Source organism: Cyprinus carpio, chromosome A18, assembly GCF_018340385.1.
Source record: "Cyprinus carpio isolate SPL01 chromosome A18, ASM1834038v1, whole genome shotgun sequence".
NCBI lineage: Eukaryota > Metazoa > Chordata > Actinopteri > Cypriniformes > Cyprinidae > Cyprinus > Cyprinus carpio.
Genome location: NC_056589.1, coordinates 14,976,684 through 14,993,044, shown reverse-complemented (window position 1 = coordinate 14,993,044; position 16,361 = coordinate 14,976,684). Strand labels below are relative to the sequence as shown.

At 43.6% G+C, this 16,361-nt stretch overlaps 1 protein-coding gene across 15 annotated transcripts in view; it reads left to right on the top strand.

Annotated features, from left to right (window-relative positions):
* Nucleotides 1-16,361, top strand: part of LOC109108995 (ryanodine receptor 1-like) — a 107,158-nt gene that overhangs the window by 38,188 nt on the left and 52,609 nt on the right. For all 15 annotated transcript variants that reach the window (XM_042775088.1, XM_042775092.1, XM_042775089.1 and 12 more), the window contains 22 exons: nt 122-284; nt 402-488; nt 597-823; nt 1,716-2,160; nt 2,250-2,807; nt 3,110-3,310; nt 3,399-3,510; nt 8,344-8,487; nt 8,643-8,916; nt 9,465-9,582; nt 9,719-9,851; nt 12,360-12,454; nt 12,564-12,699; nt 12,790-12,973; nt 13,074-13,185; nt 13,299-13,419; nt 13,557-13,726; nt 13,829-14,049; nt 14,138-14,228; nt 14,312-14,452; nt 14,533-14,696; nt 15,304-15,382. In XM_042775088.1, the coding sequence (XP_042631022.1) occupies nt 122-284; nt 402-488; nt 597-823; nt 1,716-2,160; nt 2,250-2,807; nt 3,110-3,310; nt 3,399-3,510; nt 8,344-8,487; nt 8,643-8,916; nt 9,465-9,582; nt 9,719-9,851; nt 12,360-12,454; nt 12,564-12,699; nt 12,790-12,973; nt 13,074-13,185; nt 13,299-13,419; nt 13,557-13,726; nt 13,829-14,049; nt 14,138-14,228; nt 14,312-14,452; nt 14,533-14,696; nt 15,304-15,382 (3,976 nt within the window). The remainder of the gene's footprint in view (nt 1-121; nt 285-401; nt 489-596; nt 824-1,715; nt 2,161-2,249; nt 2,808-3,109; nt 3,311-3,398; nt 3,511-8,343; nt 8,488-8,642; nt 8,917-9,464; nt 9,583-9,718; nt 9,852-12,359; nt 12,455-12,563; nt 12,700-12,789; nt 12,974-13,073; nt 13,186-13,298; nt 13,420-13,556; nt 13,727-13,828; nt 14,050-14,137; nt 14,229-14,311; nt 14,453-14,532; nt 14,697-15,303; nt 15,383-16,361) is intronic.

Here is a 16,361-nt window from a genome sequence, read left to right as displayed (position 1 = left end):
CACAAGAAGACCACAAACTTTTTATTTGTATTGTAGAACTTTGATTAAGCTACAAAGCTTCAAAATTTGTTCATTCATCACGCAGGAATATGATACTTACGGTATTCTGTTTGCTTATCAGCATGAGGAGGAGTAACTGCTATATGGTGTGGGGAGGAGAGTTCGGCAGCAACACCCAGCAGAGGTTCAGCCAGGAGGATCTGGTGATTGGTTGCTTGATTGACCTGGCAACAGGTCTCATGAATTTCACAGCCAATGGGAAAGAGATCAACACTTTCTACCAGGTAAGTGAAGGACATCTCTTTAAAGGAGGAACAGTAGTGGCACTCAAAAATTCCCTAGCTTCTGTTAGGAGTGCATTTTCTTCTATTGAACTCATTTGTATACATATGCTCTCTCAGGTGGAGCCCAACACTAAGCTGTTCCCAGCTGTGTTTGTATTGCCGACCAGCCAGAACATGCTGCAGCTGGAACTCGGAAAACTCAAGGTCTTCACTATCCTCTGCTTCTGGCACTAAAAGTCATCAGCTTTCTTTTAGAAATACTGTTACTGAACATTTGTAGCCTTATTGTAGCCTTTTTTCTCCATCCCATAGAATATCATGCCTCTTTCGGCTGCCATGTTTCGTAGTGAGCGCAAGAACCCAGTGCCCCAGTGTCCTCCTAGGCTGGATGTTGAGATGCTGACCCCTGTGATCTGGAGCCGGATGCCCAACCACTTCCTGAATCCAAAAGTGGGGCGGGTTAGCGAGAGGCACGGTTGGATGGTGGAATGTACCGAGCCTCTCACCATGATGGCTCTGCATATACCTGAAGAGAACAGGTACAGGAGAACGAGACAAGAACAAAAAATCTATCTATCTATCTATCTATCTATCTATCTATCTATCTATCTATCTATCTATCTATCTATCTATCTATCTATCACCCAGGGCAACCAAGTAGCAAACACCCTAGAAACTGCATAGCAACCACCTAACAATGACCATTAACACCCTAGCAACTGCTTACCGAACATCACAAAACATAACAAATAGCAACACCCTAGCAACCACCCAGCAAAAACCTTAGCAACCACCCCAGCAGCTGCATAGCAACATCCTTTTAACCACCTAGCAGTGACTATGGGTGCGTCTCAATCAGCTCCCTTGTTCAGTAGTAAGGGCACTGATCAGGGAGTCAGCCATTTTAAGGGATGTCTCAATCGCAAAATCCTTTTCAGTGCACTAGAACGTTCGCTCCCAGAAAAATTCCACAATGCACGCAAAAACTATGGAGCATCGGCACTCACTATACTCCCTTACTGGAAATAACGTCACATTTCTGAAGCGTGAAACATAAACCACATGTGCCAACTCTATAAATATAATGAAAAAACCCATAATGAAAAGACAGACCGTTTTTTTTTTTTTTTTTTTTATATTTGAACATAAACACACATCACTAGACAGGTCATGAACACATCTAATTAATATTTATAATTAATTAGGGCGTTGATTGAGATGAACCTTATGACAACCCTAGCAACCAACCCACGGCACCCTAGCAACCATCCAGAAGAACCTAGCAGCTGCCAGGCAACCACCCAGAACACTTCAAAATTTCTTTCCAGCCAGGCTTTCTCAAGCCGACATCAAACTTTGTCTTGACAAATTTTTGAATCTAGTTGTTGTGTATTGTCCAATAGTTGCTGTGTTCCTCTTTCTCGTATGCAGGTGTATTGACATACTAGAGCTGTCTGAGCAGCATGACTTGCTGAAGTTCCACTATCACACTCTGATGCTTTATTGCGCTGTGTGCGCGTTGGGCAACAACCGTGTGGCCCATGCCCTCTGCAGCCACGTGGACGAATCACAGCTCTTCTATGCTATCGAGAATACTTACCTGCCAGGCCCTCTTCGCAGCGGCTACTACGACCTTCTCATCAGTATCCACCTCGAGTCAGCCAAACGCAACCGATTGGGAACTAATCGTGAGTTTATTATTCCCATGACAGAAGAGACGCTCAGCATCACACTTTTCCCAGATGCAGAGGCGGCCAATGATCTGCCAGGAGTAGGTCTCACAACCTGCCTCAGACCCAAGCTACACTTCTCCCCTATCAACTTTGTGGGTACTGACCCAGATCTGTACACCCTTAGCCCCATTATACCTCTGCAGGTACGATGAGGATACAGTGGAGTCCAAACCTGATTGTTGGTAGACAGATGATCTCTTTGTTAATATCTGTGCTCTTTCTGCCCTTACAGGAGCTGAAGACCAAGGCTCTAAGCATGCTTACCGAAGCTGTGTTTGATGGCAGCCAGGCCATGCGTGATCCTGTTGGGGGCAGCGTTGAGTTCCACTTCGTTCCCATTCTCAAACTCATCAGCACCCTCCTCATTATGGGCATCTTCAACAATGAAGATGTCAAGCACATTCTCAAGATGATCGATCCCAATGTGTTTGGGAAAAAAGAGGAGGCAGGAGAGACAGAGGAACTAGAAGAGGAAGCTGCTTCCAAGGAGGAAGGAGAGGAGGTGAAGGAGAAGGAAGAAGCAGCTGAAAGAGAGGAGGAAGCAGTGGATGAGGGAGTTGGGGAGGAGGAGGAGGATGAGGAGCTGAAAGCTCTGAAGAAGGAGGAGGGACAGGAAGGAGAAGAGGTTGAGAAGGCATTAGAGGAGGAGGAGGGAGAAAAGCTGGATGAAGAAAAAGCGGAGGAGGAACAGGAGGCAGAAGAAGTAGGAGAGGAGGCCAAAGAGGAGGAAGAAGAGGCACCAGAGGAGGGACTACTTCAAATGAAGCTGCCAGAGTCTGTAAAACTGCAGGCAAGTTTAATTGCTAGATCTATCTGTCTATCTGTCTGTCTGTCTGTCTGTCTGCCTGCCCGTCTGTTTGTTTATACAACCTGTCTATCTGTCTGTTTGTTTATACAATCTCTATCTATCTATCTATCTATCTATCTATCTATCTATCTATCTATCTATCTATCTATCTATCTCTCTGTCTCTCTGTCTCTCTGTCTGTCTGTCTATTATTGTATATACTGTACAGTATATTATGTATATTTTCTCTTGTTTGTATATTTTATTAATACTGTCTCCATCTGTCTGTCTGTCTCATCTTTCAGATGTGCACCCTTCTACAATATTTCTGTGACTGTGAGCTTAGACACAGAGTTGAGGCTATTTTGGCATTCTCTGATAAATTTGTAAAGCAGATCCAGGCAAACCAGCGTGAACGATATAAAGACCTAATGAGAGCATTTACTATGAGTGCTGCAGAGACCGCTCGCAGGACCAGAGAGTTTCGCTCTCCTCCTCAGGAACAAGTATAATGCACAACTCTTTACTTTAAACCCACATATAATTTTTGTTGCTTTCAGGGAGACTAATAACTGATTATGTGCGTATATGTAGGTTTTCCTGTTGACTAACTTCAAGCACAGCCCGGAAGATGAGGATTGCCCTGTGCCAGAGGAAGTGCGGGAAACCCTCCAGAATTTCCACAATGAGCTCCTGAATCACTGTGGTCAGTTTTCAAAATATCTCACAAAAATTGCTGTACGGCCACATTACAACAACTAAACACCAAGAAGCTGCAGTTGGATCAAATTCTCTGCAGCTAATTCAGTTCCCTTTCGAACGTTCACTCTTGTTATGTATGTACGGGAAAACTCCTTTTTTCCATTCTGCTGAAGCCTGATTTGTTCACGTTTGTGTAGCTGCACAAACCAATGGTGCTTCAGCCCGCCAGAGGCTGCGTTTGCTGATGGCTCATGCTCTTTCTGTGAGAGCATGGGTATCTCTCGTCTACGCTTGCGGGTCACCTTGTTTCATCAAGGCAATCGCCCCCCCAGGCCCTCCCGTCTTTCTCCTCCCCTAAGAGGATAAAACAGCGGGGCAGTGGATCTTTTTATCAGCAGGCTCGAGCGGTGTAACGTCGGCTCAGCACCCCTTACTCCCCGCGTCCTCTCATGCCGGTGTGCTTCACAAGTGTTCACGGTGTGCGCCCCTCTTCAGCTGTGAGTGGACTGGTCTCATTCGACGCGTCCGAAGAGGACATTATTATCGACAATGTCACCGCTGACGACTCTGTGTCCTTGGCAGTGTCAGAAACGGAGGAATGGGGCGAATCTGGCGAGGAGCCCGAAGCAACCCCGCACCGTCAGGTGCCGAAGCCAGACGCTGAGCTTATCCACATCCTCGCAAAGGCTGTGGAGGATCTGGGCCTCGAGTGGTCGGCTCCAGATGAGCCCGCCCATGGCTTACTGGACAAGTGGTTCCTGCCAGAGACCCGCCAGCTATCCTCTCGCCAGCGCCCAGCCCCGTTCTTGCCAGCCATCCATGGTGAGCTTACCAAGATGTGGCGCGCCCCCTATTCGGCATGGGTGAACCCCTCGACTGCAGCAGCTTTCACCACGGTTGACGGCGCTGACGAAAGAGGGTATGCTATACTCCACCCACCCCCCCCCCAGAGGAAGCGATTGCCGCACATCTGTGCCCAACCATCTGCCCTCGGCTTAAAGGGCCATGCAGCACATCCATCTAAGCCCTGCAGGACCACCTCGGCCATCGCCAAGAGGGCTTATGCAGCAGCCGGACAGGCCGGTTCGGTGCTGCATACAATGCCGATCCTTCAAGTGTTTTAAGCCAAAAGTCTGGCCAAGAGCACCAGGAGGCCTTTAAGGAGCTGCGTACAGCAACAGACCTGAATCTGCGTGCTACAAAGCCCACAGCGCAGGCGATTGGCAAGACCATGGCCAGTCTGGTGGTGCTGGAGTGCCACCTCTGGCTAACGCTGACACAGATCAGGGACGCTGAGAATTCTCGCCTCGGCCCGGAATGCCCCACCTCTGAGAGACGGAGTTTCGTTTTCAGTGGGTCACGTCCTGCAGGTGCAGCACGTACCCAAATATTTTACCGCTGTGATAGTGGACCAACATACTCTAAAGAGAAAATTTCCTCATCCTCTCTCAATCACAAACACTTATACGAATGTAGACTCCCCACTTTTTCAAGGCGAGTTCTCGTTCAAGAAAATAAATCCTCTCACCTCCCATTACATGGCCTGGGCAGCCATTCTGGGAATCTCGAGATGGGTTTTGGAAACAATTCAACGAGGCTACTTGCTACAGTTCGCTCGCAGACCGCCCCGCTTCAGAAGCATTGTTCAAACCTCTGTCCCAGACAACGAAGCTATTGTTCTCCGGCAGGAGGTGCAAACACTGCTTGCAAAAGGCACTGTGGAAATAGTGCCCCCAGCGAACAGCAAGTCAGGCTTTTTCAGCCGGTATTTCCTCGTCCCAAAGAAAGACGGCGGGCTCAGACCCATTCTAGATCTCAGACATCTGAACAGCTCGTTTATGCACCGGTCGTTGAAGAGGATGATGGTCAAAAAGATTCTCGTGCATATTTGCCCCGAGGATTGGTTTTTGACTGTGGATTTGAAAAATGCTTACTTTCACATCCACATAGCCCCCCGTCACAGACCATTCTTGAGATTCGCGTTTGAGGGAGTGGCTTATCAGTATGCAGTCCTTCCGTTTGGACTGTCCCTGGCCCTACACACTTTTACGAAGTGCATAGACGCGGCTCTTTCCCTTCTCAGGCAGATGGGAATCCGCATATTGAACTACCCCGACGAATGGCTTGTTCTAGCTAGATCAGAACGGGAACTGACCGCTCACAAAGAGCTGCTGCTCAGTCACTTAGAGCACCTCGGGTTGGTCATCAACCCACGCAAGAGGCAGTTGTTGCCCAGACGATGAACTCTCTTTCTGCTAATGGTTCTAGTCTCTGCTGTAATGCGGGCATGGATCTCGCCGGATCGATTCCTGACAATTCAGCGATTGACAGCTTCCCTCAAACCAGGGACGACATGCCCCCTGAGGGTTTTTCAGAGGCTGCTCGGCCTTATGGCCGCTGATGCCTCTGTAACTCCGCTGGGCCTGCTCCACATGCGGCCCCTCCAATTTTGGCTAAAAGCCCGAGTCCCGCCCCATGCTTGGCGGTTAAAGAGATTTCCAATCAGGGTGGACCACCGCTGTATCGAAGCTGTGGCCCCCTGGAAGACCACTCACCTGTTTCAGACAGGAGTTAGGATGGGCGTGGCCTCCAGAAGGAAGGTGATCACAACAGACGTGTCCAACTCCGGGTGGTGCACGCTGTTGGAGGGCAATCCGGCATTCGGCTCCTGGACAGCTCAGCAGCGATGCCTACATATCAACTGCCTGGAAATATTGGCGGTCTCCTTAGCCCTGAAATCCTTCCTTCCGGCCATCAAGGGCCACCACGTCCTGGTCCGTTCGGACAGCATGACAGTGGTGTCTTATATCAATCACCAAGGCGGCCTCAGGTCTCACGCCTTATACAGATTGGTTCGTCACCTCCATCTTTGGGCACAGAAGGAACTCCTCTCGCTAAGGGTGGTTCATGTTTCGGGCAAGCTGAACCTGGGAGCGGACATGCTGTCCAGAGGCAAAGTAGCCCCTGGCGATTGGGCGCTACATCCTCAGACGGTACAGCGAATTTGGGCGGTCTTTGGGAAGGCAGAGGTCGACCTCTTCGCCTCAGAAGACAACTCTCATTGCCCAACATTTTTCTCAAAACAGAGAGATATGCATTTCCTCCTATTGCCTTGATTCCCCAGATCATGAGGCGAGTCAGGGAAACTAAATGTTCCCTCCTCTTAGTAGCTCCGCTCTGGAAGAACCAGGCTTGGTTTCCAGAGCTGATGCAGCTTTGTAACGATGGCCTCGTGGCCCATCCCGTTGAGGAGGGACTTTCTCTCGCAGGCAAAAGGCATGATTTGGCATCCCCACCCAGAGCTGTGGAGCCTTCATGTCTGGTGCCTCGATGGGAGTCTGATAGGCACCCAGCAAGAGTAAGTAACACCATTCTTGAGGCAAGGTCAGTATTCCTCAATTGGTGCTCTGCACGGCAATTGGACCCATTTTCATGTGTCCTGCGTGCTGACCTTTCTGCAAGAGCTGCTGGATAAGGGGCACGCCCCATCCACACTCAAAGTATATGTGGCAGCCATTGCGGCGAATCATTCTCTCAAGGCGGGCCATTCAATAGGCAGAAACGACTTGGTCGTTAAATTTCTGAAGGGTGCGAGGAGACTGAATCCTCCTCGCCCTCAGACTGTGCCATGTTGGGACTTATCCATGGTCCTAGGGGCCCTATAAAGGCCCCCATTTGAGCCGCTCAGTTCGGCTGACTTGCGACCCTTATCACTTAAAACAGCCCTTCTCCATGCTTTGGCATAGGTTAAGCGTGTTGGTGACTTACCAAGCACTGTCAGTCAGTGCTTCGTGTCTTGAGTTTGGGCTTAATGACTGCAAGGTAATTTTGAAACCGAGACACGGCTATGTTCCTAAAGTGCTCTCTACTCCTTTTAGAGCACAAGTAATATCCCTATTGGCGCTTCCTGCTGCAGACGGCAAGCAGGGACCGAACACTTTCTGCCCTGTTAGGGCTCTGAGAGTCTATGTGGAACGTTCTAAACTGATTAGGCAGTCTGAACAACTGTTTGTTTGCTTTGGACGCCGCCAGAAGGTTGATGCAATATCTCTGGCTGACACATCGGAAGGACTGGAATGCCCTATTGGTGTGAGAGCCCACTCCTCATGGGCGTGGTCCAGCGGCATATCTATCAGTGAGATCTGTGCGGCCGCCGGCTGGTCATCGCCGTCCACTTTTGCCAGATCCTATAACTTAGACATCTCCGCCCTGCAGGCACGGATTCTATCTGTCTAACCTCCCATGTGGGTAGTGGTTTCTCATGCCCTCAGCAAAGCTTGGGGTGAGATAATGCCCAAGTCCCTTAGGGCCCTTATTAGTGCTTCAACACTTGGCTCCCAGAGCAGCATGTGATTGTTGCTTGAAGTGTGGCGTGATTGGATTCGTTCCCATACATAACACAACGTTCAAAAGGGAACGCTTTCGGTTACTTAACATAACCTAGGTTCCCTGAGATAAGGGAACAAGCGTTATGTCACTTGCCGCACTACAAGCTGCACGAACCGATGATCGTCGCTTCAGTCGAATGATCTGATGAATGGCGCTATGGGCAGACTTATATAGTGGTCGGCCCTGCCTCTTCTGGCAGGCTGATGCGCCATTGGTTTCTGCAGCTACACAAACATGAAAAAATCAGGCTTCAGCAGAACGGAAAAAAGTAGTTTTCCCATACATACATAACATTCGTTCCCTTATCTCAGGGAACCGAGGTTACGTTAAGTAACCGAAAGCATTTCTGGTTCTTCTTCTGAAAATTTAAACTGAAAAATTATGACAAAAAAATAAATAAAAATGATTGGACTATGTGGTTCTAATCCATATTTGTTTTTGTACCTAGGTGTTTACGTAGAAGAAGAAGCAGAGGAGGAAGAGGTAGATGCGTCTTTGAGAGGGAGACTACTCAGTCTAGTGGAGAAGATCAAGACCTTTAGGAAGAAAAAGGAGAAAGAGGAGCCAGAACCAGAGGAAGAGCTCAAACCTAGTGAGTAAATGTAGTCAAACGTCTTGAGAAGGCTGTTCAGATTCACCTCAAATCATGGATGCAATTATAGATCAATATTTTTGCTTTTAGTTCAGAATTGTACTATTTTTATTTTTAGTGTTAGTCTAACATTTCCAGAACATTCTATGCCCCAGGTACTTTACAGGAGCTGATATCCCACACAATGATCCACTGGGCACAGGAGTCCTTTATTCAGAACCCTGAGCTGGTGCGGCTCATGTTCAGTCTTCTTCACCGGCAGTATGACGCTCTGGGAGAGCTGATCCGTGCCCTGCCAAAGGCCTATGCCATCAACGCTGTGTCTGTACAGGACACAATGGACATGCTGGAGTGCCTGGGACAGATCCGTTCCCTTCTCATTGTCCAGATGGGCCCGGAAGAGGAGAGGCTTATGATTCAGAGCATTGGGTGGGTAATTCTCTCTCTATCTCTCTCTCCCCAAGGCTGTGTTTATTTGATACAACTATGGTTAAACACTAATACTTTGAAATATTATTATGAATTAAAATAACCGTTTTCTATTTTAATTTTAATTTATTTTAAAATGCAATTTATTCCTGATGACAAAGCTAAATTTTCAGCAGCCATTATTCCAGTCTTGAGTGTAACATGATCTTTCAGAAATCATTCTAATATAATGAGTTCAAGTAACATTTCTTATTATTATCAATTCAAAAAAAAAAAAAAGCTTAATATTTTTGTGAAAACCATGTTGTAATTTTTCAGGATTCTTTAATAAATAGAAAGTTTAAAAAGGTATCTTTTATTTTAAATAAAAATGTTTTGTAACATCATTGATTTATTAAAAATAAATAAATAAAATGTTTCTGACACCAAATTGTGGTGTATCGTGTTTGTGTTCATGCCCTGAACTTCTCTAGAGTCATTTATGCTTATCTGGACATATCTTTTGTATCGTGTAGTATTTCAAATGCATATTGTCTTCTGTCTCATAGGAACATCATGAACAACAAGTTGTTCTACCAGCACCCTAACCTGATGCGAGCACTGGGCATGCATGAGACGGTCATGGAGGTTATGGTCAATGTACTAGGAGGTGGAGGAGACTCTAAGGTACCGTACTTTCCTGTTTACTGTATAAGGGCACTTTCCTGTATATATACTGAATGTTTAAAACTGATATTCTTGGAAAGGATCCGACTCTGTCATTGAAACTGATGTAAAGGGAAACAAACTTTTTTCCCCATAGGAAATTCGATTCCCACAAATGGTGACCAGTTGCTGCCGCTTCCTGTGCTACTTCTGCAGGATCAGTCGTCAGAACCAGCGTTCCATGTTTGACCATCTCTCATACCTGCTGCAGAACAGTGGCATTGGACTGGGTTGGTCACTTTTTAAAACCTAACTGATACAGATTTTTATTATTGTTGGGTCTGTTGACACCAGCGATAACTTTAACAATAACTCTAATTCTGTGAGCATAGGGAAGTCCACAGCACAGCTATAACAATAACAACACAGAGGAAAGATATTATTGGAATCACTTTCAGAATGACTTTTTCCAGCTGATGAATGATAAAAAACATTGACAGCCAAGTCGAATCCACCAGATTTCAAAAAGCTTGCACATTTAAATGGGTAGACGATATAACTGCATAGCATGCTTATAATAAATAGAACCTGTGTGTAGATGTGGACGTTAACATGGTTATCATTATTGTTCTTAGTAACACTTTAAAATGAGGATCCATTTGTTAACCTTAGTTAACATTAAATAATTAAATACATAATTTCACCATTTACTAATACATTTTTAAAGGGGTCATATGATGCGATTTTAAGTTTTCCTTTCTCTTTGGAGTGTTACAAGCTGTTTGTGAATAAGAATAAGATCACTAAAGTTGCAAAGACTAAAGTGTCAAACCCAAAGAGAGATTCTTTATAACGCCCCAACATGTCTACGTCACGATATGGGAAGATTTGCATAACACCGCCCAAATGTTCACGCAAAGAAAGAAGGCGTAATTTTATCGTTGCTGCCACTGCAGCCGCCATGTTGTGAAGACGCTGTGTGTTTCGTTGTGAAAGCGAAATTACTTTGTTTGGCCTTCCAAAAGAGGACACAACTAGAAATCAGTGGTTACATTGTATATACAACACTGTTCCAGAACAGTTCAACCCAAATATTCAGATGTGTGCAGCGAATTTTATGGAGGACTTTTTCCTGATCTGCCGGCTGTTCTGACTCACAGCCTGTAAGTACGTTTTTATATGTAAAGTATTTTCCACTGATGATTCAAATGCGAGTTTTGAGCAGTGTAGAGTAGCGCTTGTTGTTTGTTGTTTTTCCATCCACAAATGCAGACATGTTTTTATGTTTACGCAGCACGATGCAACACATAAAAAGACAGTATAAGTCATTATAATCTGTAATTATGTCCCCACTGGATGCTACAAATGCCTCGTTTGTAATGGGTTTTATTGGTTTTGTCTCGTCGTGTCAGTGTTCTGACGATTTGTGCTACCCTGTCAGATTTTGCTACCTCCCATTAAAACAGATGGCAGCATAATTCAGAAGCAAAATCTTTTATTAACATGTAAACCTACCTAACCCTAAACCTACCCTTACAGTAGGATAAATACATTGTTGGTAGCATAATCTGATAGGTAGCATTATTTGTTAGAACACCGGGGAATGGCATTACAGTATGGTGAGGGGCGTAGCATTTCTGTCACCCCTGAGGTATTCGGCCAATCACAACGCACTGGATAGCTGGCCAATCAGAGCATACCTCGCTTTTCAGAATGATGAGCTTTGTAAAAATCGATGCATTTCAGAAAGGCGGAGCATAGAGGAGAAACAATAATGTACAGTATGTGGAAAATAATGTGTTTTTGAACCTTAAGGCCAATTTATACTTCTGTGTCGAGTGTACGCCGTAGTGTACGTCGTAGGCTACGCACGTAGGCGACGGCGTCGTGAGCATTTATACTTCTGCGTATGTCTGTTTTGCTCTGCAGTTACACCGCCGAAACGCTAGTTGACGCGAGCGGGTTCCACTGTGTTTACATTCCTCGATCCTCGCGGGCTTCTACGAACAATGGCGACTGAAAGAGAGCGGATCATGTTGGAGCTGGAGCTTATCGAGGTCCAAAAACTGTTAATTTTAGTTAAATTACTAAAACTAAAAGGCAGAAACGAGAGAAGGCTCTTCACTGAATTTCGGAATTTAAAAATGGCGGGCGGTCCAGAGTGCAGAAGATCATTCCGGAAATGCGTAGGAGGAAACGTGATACTACCAAGCCGACCAAGGTAGAAATGAGAGAAGTTTCATTTATAGTTACATTTTTGAGGAGGTGCGCGTCAGGGTACGACGTATGGTACACGTCAATGCGTATGCTACGCCGTACCTACTACGCGCACCCGATGCAGAAGTATAAATTGGCCTTTACACCACATAAACACATTTCATTACACCAAATACACAAAAAAATGTTCTTTTTAGCAACGTCATATGACCCCTTTAAATCAAAGTTGTATCTGTTGACGTTGGATAATTCAATTAACATGAGTAGCCAATGAACAATTGCATTTTTATTAAATTAACACTGAAAAAGATGAATAAATGCTGTAAAATGTATTGCACATGGTTAGTTTATGTTATCTTATCCTTTAACTGTTAACAAATGAGACCTTATTGTTAAAGAATTTCTGTTGTCACAGAAATTTGTAAATAATTAACGCATCTTGTTCCTTAAAAAAAAATCTAAATAATTTTAAAATAATACAATTTAGGATCATAGTATTACTTTGTTTTTGTATTTTTGTTTGTTTGTTTGTTTGTTTGCTTTCATTTAAAGAATTTGTAATTTTTTGTGTTGCTTTTTAGGGATGCGTGGATCTACTCCTCTGGATGTTGCTGCCGCGTCTTGCATTGACAACAACGAGCTGGCTTTGGCTCTGCAAGAGCAAGACCTTGATATGGTAATGCTCTGAAAAATTTGTATTTTGTATCAAATGATTTTATAGTAGACTACATTTATCATGTATTACTGCAAAAAAAAAAAAATCATTGGTTCACTATGCTACTCAGGTGGTGACGTATCTGGCTGGATGTGGCCTTCGGATGTGTCCCATGCTTCTCTCTAAAGGCTACCCTGACATAGGATGGAATCCAGCTGGAGGAGAGAGATATCTGGACTTCCTGCGTTTTGCTGTGTTTGTAAATGGTGAGCATATTTAGTGTAATTATGTTTCTGACTCCTCTGTTTGAAGGCATTTAGAATGAATTTCATTTGTGTTTGTGTCTCCACCTGCAGGTGAGAGCGTAGAGGAGAATGCCAATGTGGTTGTTCGTCTGTTGATTCGTCGGCCTGAGTGCTTCGGCCCCGCTCTGAGAGGAGAGGGAGGTGCAGGTCTATTAGCTGCCATCGAAGAAGCCATTAAGATCTCTGAAGACCCTGCCAGAGATGGGCCAACTCCTAAAAAGGACAGACGTTTCATGTAAGATGTTTGGAAGTGAATGCTTTCTATTTAAACAGTTTGACATTATATCATGTTATCTGTATTTCATTTTTTGCTATATTCCATGATTGATTCACAGGTTTGGAGGGGAGGAGCAGCAAGAAGAGAACAGATTGCATCTTGGAAATGCTGTCATGTCATTTTACTCTGCTCTTATTGACTTGCTGGGTCGCTGCGCTCCTGAGATGCATGTAAGTATAACAACTTAAATAATTTACCTGTGGAGTCCATGACAAACATACAGTAGATATATAGTGAAATAATATTACAATTTAAAATAAATGTATTTCTATTTTACCCACAGTTGATCCAAGCAGGTAAAGGTGAAGCTTTGAGAATCAGAGCCATCTTGAGGTCTCTCGTACCCATTGAAGACCTGGTGGGAGTCATCAGCCTTCCTGTTCAGATCCCCACCTTTGGCAAAGGTACACAAAATGGTCACCATGTATCCATTTCTTATATGAATCTTTATTTTTTTCTGTCTGTTTTACTCTGAGGTGGAAACAGCCTTCCATCCTACTTCTGTATACTCTTCACATTTTTCCTGTGCTACTTTTCATAGATGATCAGATTGTTGAGCCAAAAATGTCAGCGAGTTTCGTGCCAGACCACAAAGCCTCCATGGTGCTTTTCTTGGACAGAGTGTACGGCATTGATAACCAGGATTTCCTGTTGCATGTGCTAGAGGTGGGCTTCCTGCCCGATATGAGAGCTGCAGCCTCTCTAGATACGGTGAGCTTTTGGTATTGTCAGTCATATTTCATCATCTCTTCTTTACTTTTCATAATATATAACATAAAATAAACACTGATCTTAATTGGGATGTTCCATCAGGCGGCATTCAGCACCACAGAGATGGCTCTGGCTCTAAACCGTTACCTGTGCTCAGCTGTGCTTCCTCTTCTCACAAAGTGTGCCCCACTGTTTGCTGGCACAGACCACCGTGCCATCATGATCGACTCAATGCTGCACACCATCTACAGACTGTCCCGTGGCCGTGCCCTTACTAAGGCCCAGAGGGACGTCATTGAGGACTGCCTTATGTCTCTTGTCAAGTTAGTCCACTCTGTAACGTCTGCACTCAAATGAAGAAGTGAAAACTTAAAATGTTATTGCTAATCAAGTAATATGTGTGTATTTTAGGTATTTGCGGCCATCTATGTTGCAGCATCTGTTGAGAAGGCTGGTGTTTGATGTGCCAATCTTAAACGAGTATGCCAAGATGCCCCTCAAGGTATGCAAGTATAGTTAATATAATGAGTTACATTGAATTTTTGTGTTTCTTGCACTCATGTTTTGTGCTTTAATTTCATTTAGTTGTTGACCAATCACTATGAGCGCTGCTGGAAGTATTACTGCCTGCCAAATGGATGGGCAAACTTTGGAGTCACATCAGAGGAAGAATTGCATCTCTCTCGCAAACTCTTCTGGGGCATCTTTGAGTCCCTCGCACACAAGGTTTGACAAACAATTAGTCTCAACAGACAAATTCGAACTGAAATGTCTGTGTACACTTACACGCCATCTCATCTCTGTAGAAATTTGATGCAGAGCTGTTTAAGATCGCCATGCCCTGCATCTGCGCCATTGCGGGTGCCATCCCTCCAGACTACGTGGATGCTAGCTATTCATCTATGACTGAGAAGAAAGCATCTGTCGACGCTGAAGGAAATTTTGACCCCAAACCAGTGGAGACAACAAAGTGAGAAAATGAGCAGCTAGTTCAATTACTGTATTCATTTTGCATCTTTGCATTTATATGCATTGTGTATTTTAATGTTCTTATGTAGATTTATTTATACAGATTTATGGTAATGTTTTAGCTTTGGGACAAATTCTCACTATTAACTACTTGCTTATTAGCATGCATATTACTAGCATATTGGCTGTTTATTAGTCTGTAAAAAGCAACTATGCCATTTTAATAATCCTACCCCATACCTAAATTTAACAACTACCTTACTAACTATTAATGAGCTGCAAATTAGGAGTTTTTATTTAGGCAAAAGTTGTAGTTAAATAGTTAGTGAAAATCGGTAAACATCAACAGTAACTATTATTAATATTATTATTATTTAAGTACTTTTTAAATATTTTTAAATATATGTTATAATATTAAAATGCTTATATGTTATATAGTCTTATTTGTTATATAGTTATATAGTCACATTGAATCAGGGTAAAAAAAAAATCATCCTTATCTGATCACATTTAACCTCATGGATATTAACAGAAAGAATAATTTTGAGATCAAAAGAAAAAATATTTATATTTGAATAAACAGCAGCAACTGAACGATTTCTTTGCAGCACCATCATTCCTGAGAGACTCGATGCCTTCATTAACAAATATGCTGAGCTCACGCATGATAAATGGGCCTTTGAAAAGGTTAGTATCAGCAGTCATGCTCATTTGTGAAAGCCAAAAGCATTGTAGGACTGGGATACAGTCGTGGCCAAAAATATTGCCCCCCTTGGTAAATATGATCAAAAAGGCTGTGAAAATTCATCTGCATTGTTAATCCTTTTGGTCTTTTATTTAAAAAATTCACAAAAATGTATCCTTTCATTGGATAATAAGAATTTAAAATGGAGGGGAAAAATATCATTATGAAATGAATGTTTTTCTCAAATACTCGTTGGTCACAATTATTGGCACCCCTATAAATTCTTATGAGTAAAATATCTCTGAAGTATATTCACAATTCATATTCACAATTTTGAGCACTCCAGCATGATTATAAACATGAAATCATCCAGCTCTGGCTTCCTGTTTCACAGAAATATAAAGAGGAGGGAAAACAAAAGCCCAAATTCACTTAATCATCCATCACAATGAGAAAAACCAAAGAATATATTTCTGATGTGCAGCAAAAAGATAATAGAGCTTCACAAATTGGTGAAGTGGCTTTAAGAAAAGAGCTAGAGCAGTGAAAATTCCCATTTCCACCATCAGGCCAATAATTAAGAATTTTTAACCAACAGAAAATGTTACAAAACTGCCTGGAAGAGGACGTGTGTCTATATCGTCCTAATGTGCGGTGAGAAGGAGAGTTTGAGTAGCTAAAGACTCTCCAAGGACCACAGCTGGAGAATTGCAGAAAATAGTTGAGTCTCTGGTTCAGAAAACCTTTAAAAAAATTGTCAAACAAAAACTACATCAACACATGTTGTTTGGGAGGGTTACAAGAAAAATTCTCCTAGCTCATTCAAAAACAAACTAAAGCATATATTCAGTTATCAGCCATGACTGGAACTTTAAATGGGACTGGCTTCTATGGTCAGATGAAACTTAAAAAACTTTTTAGCAGCAAACACTCAAGATGGGTTTGTTGAACACAGAGAAAAAAAGTATCCCATGTGTACAA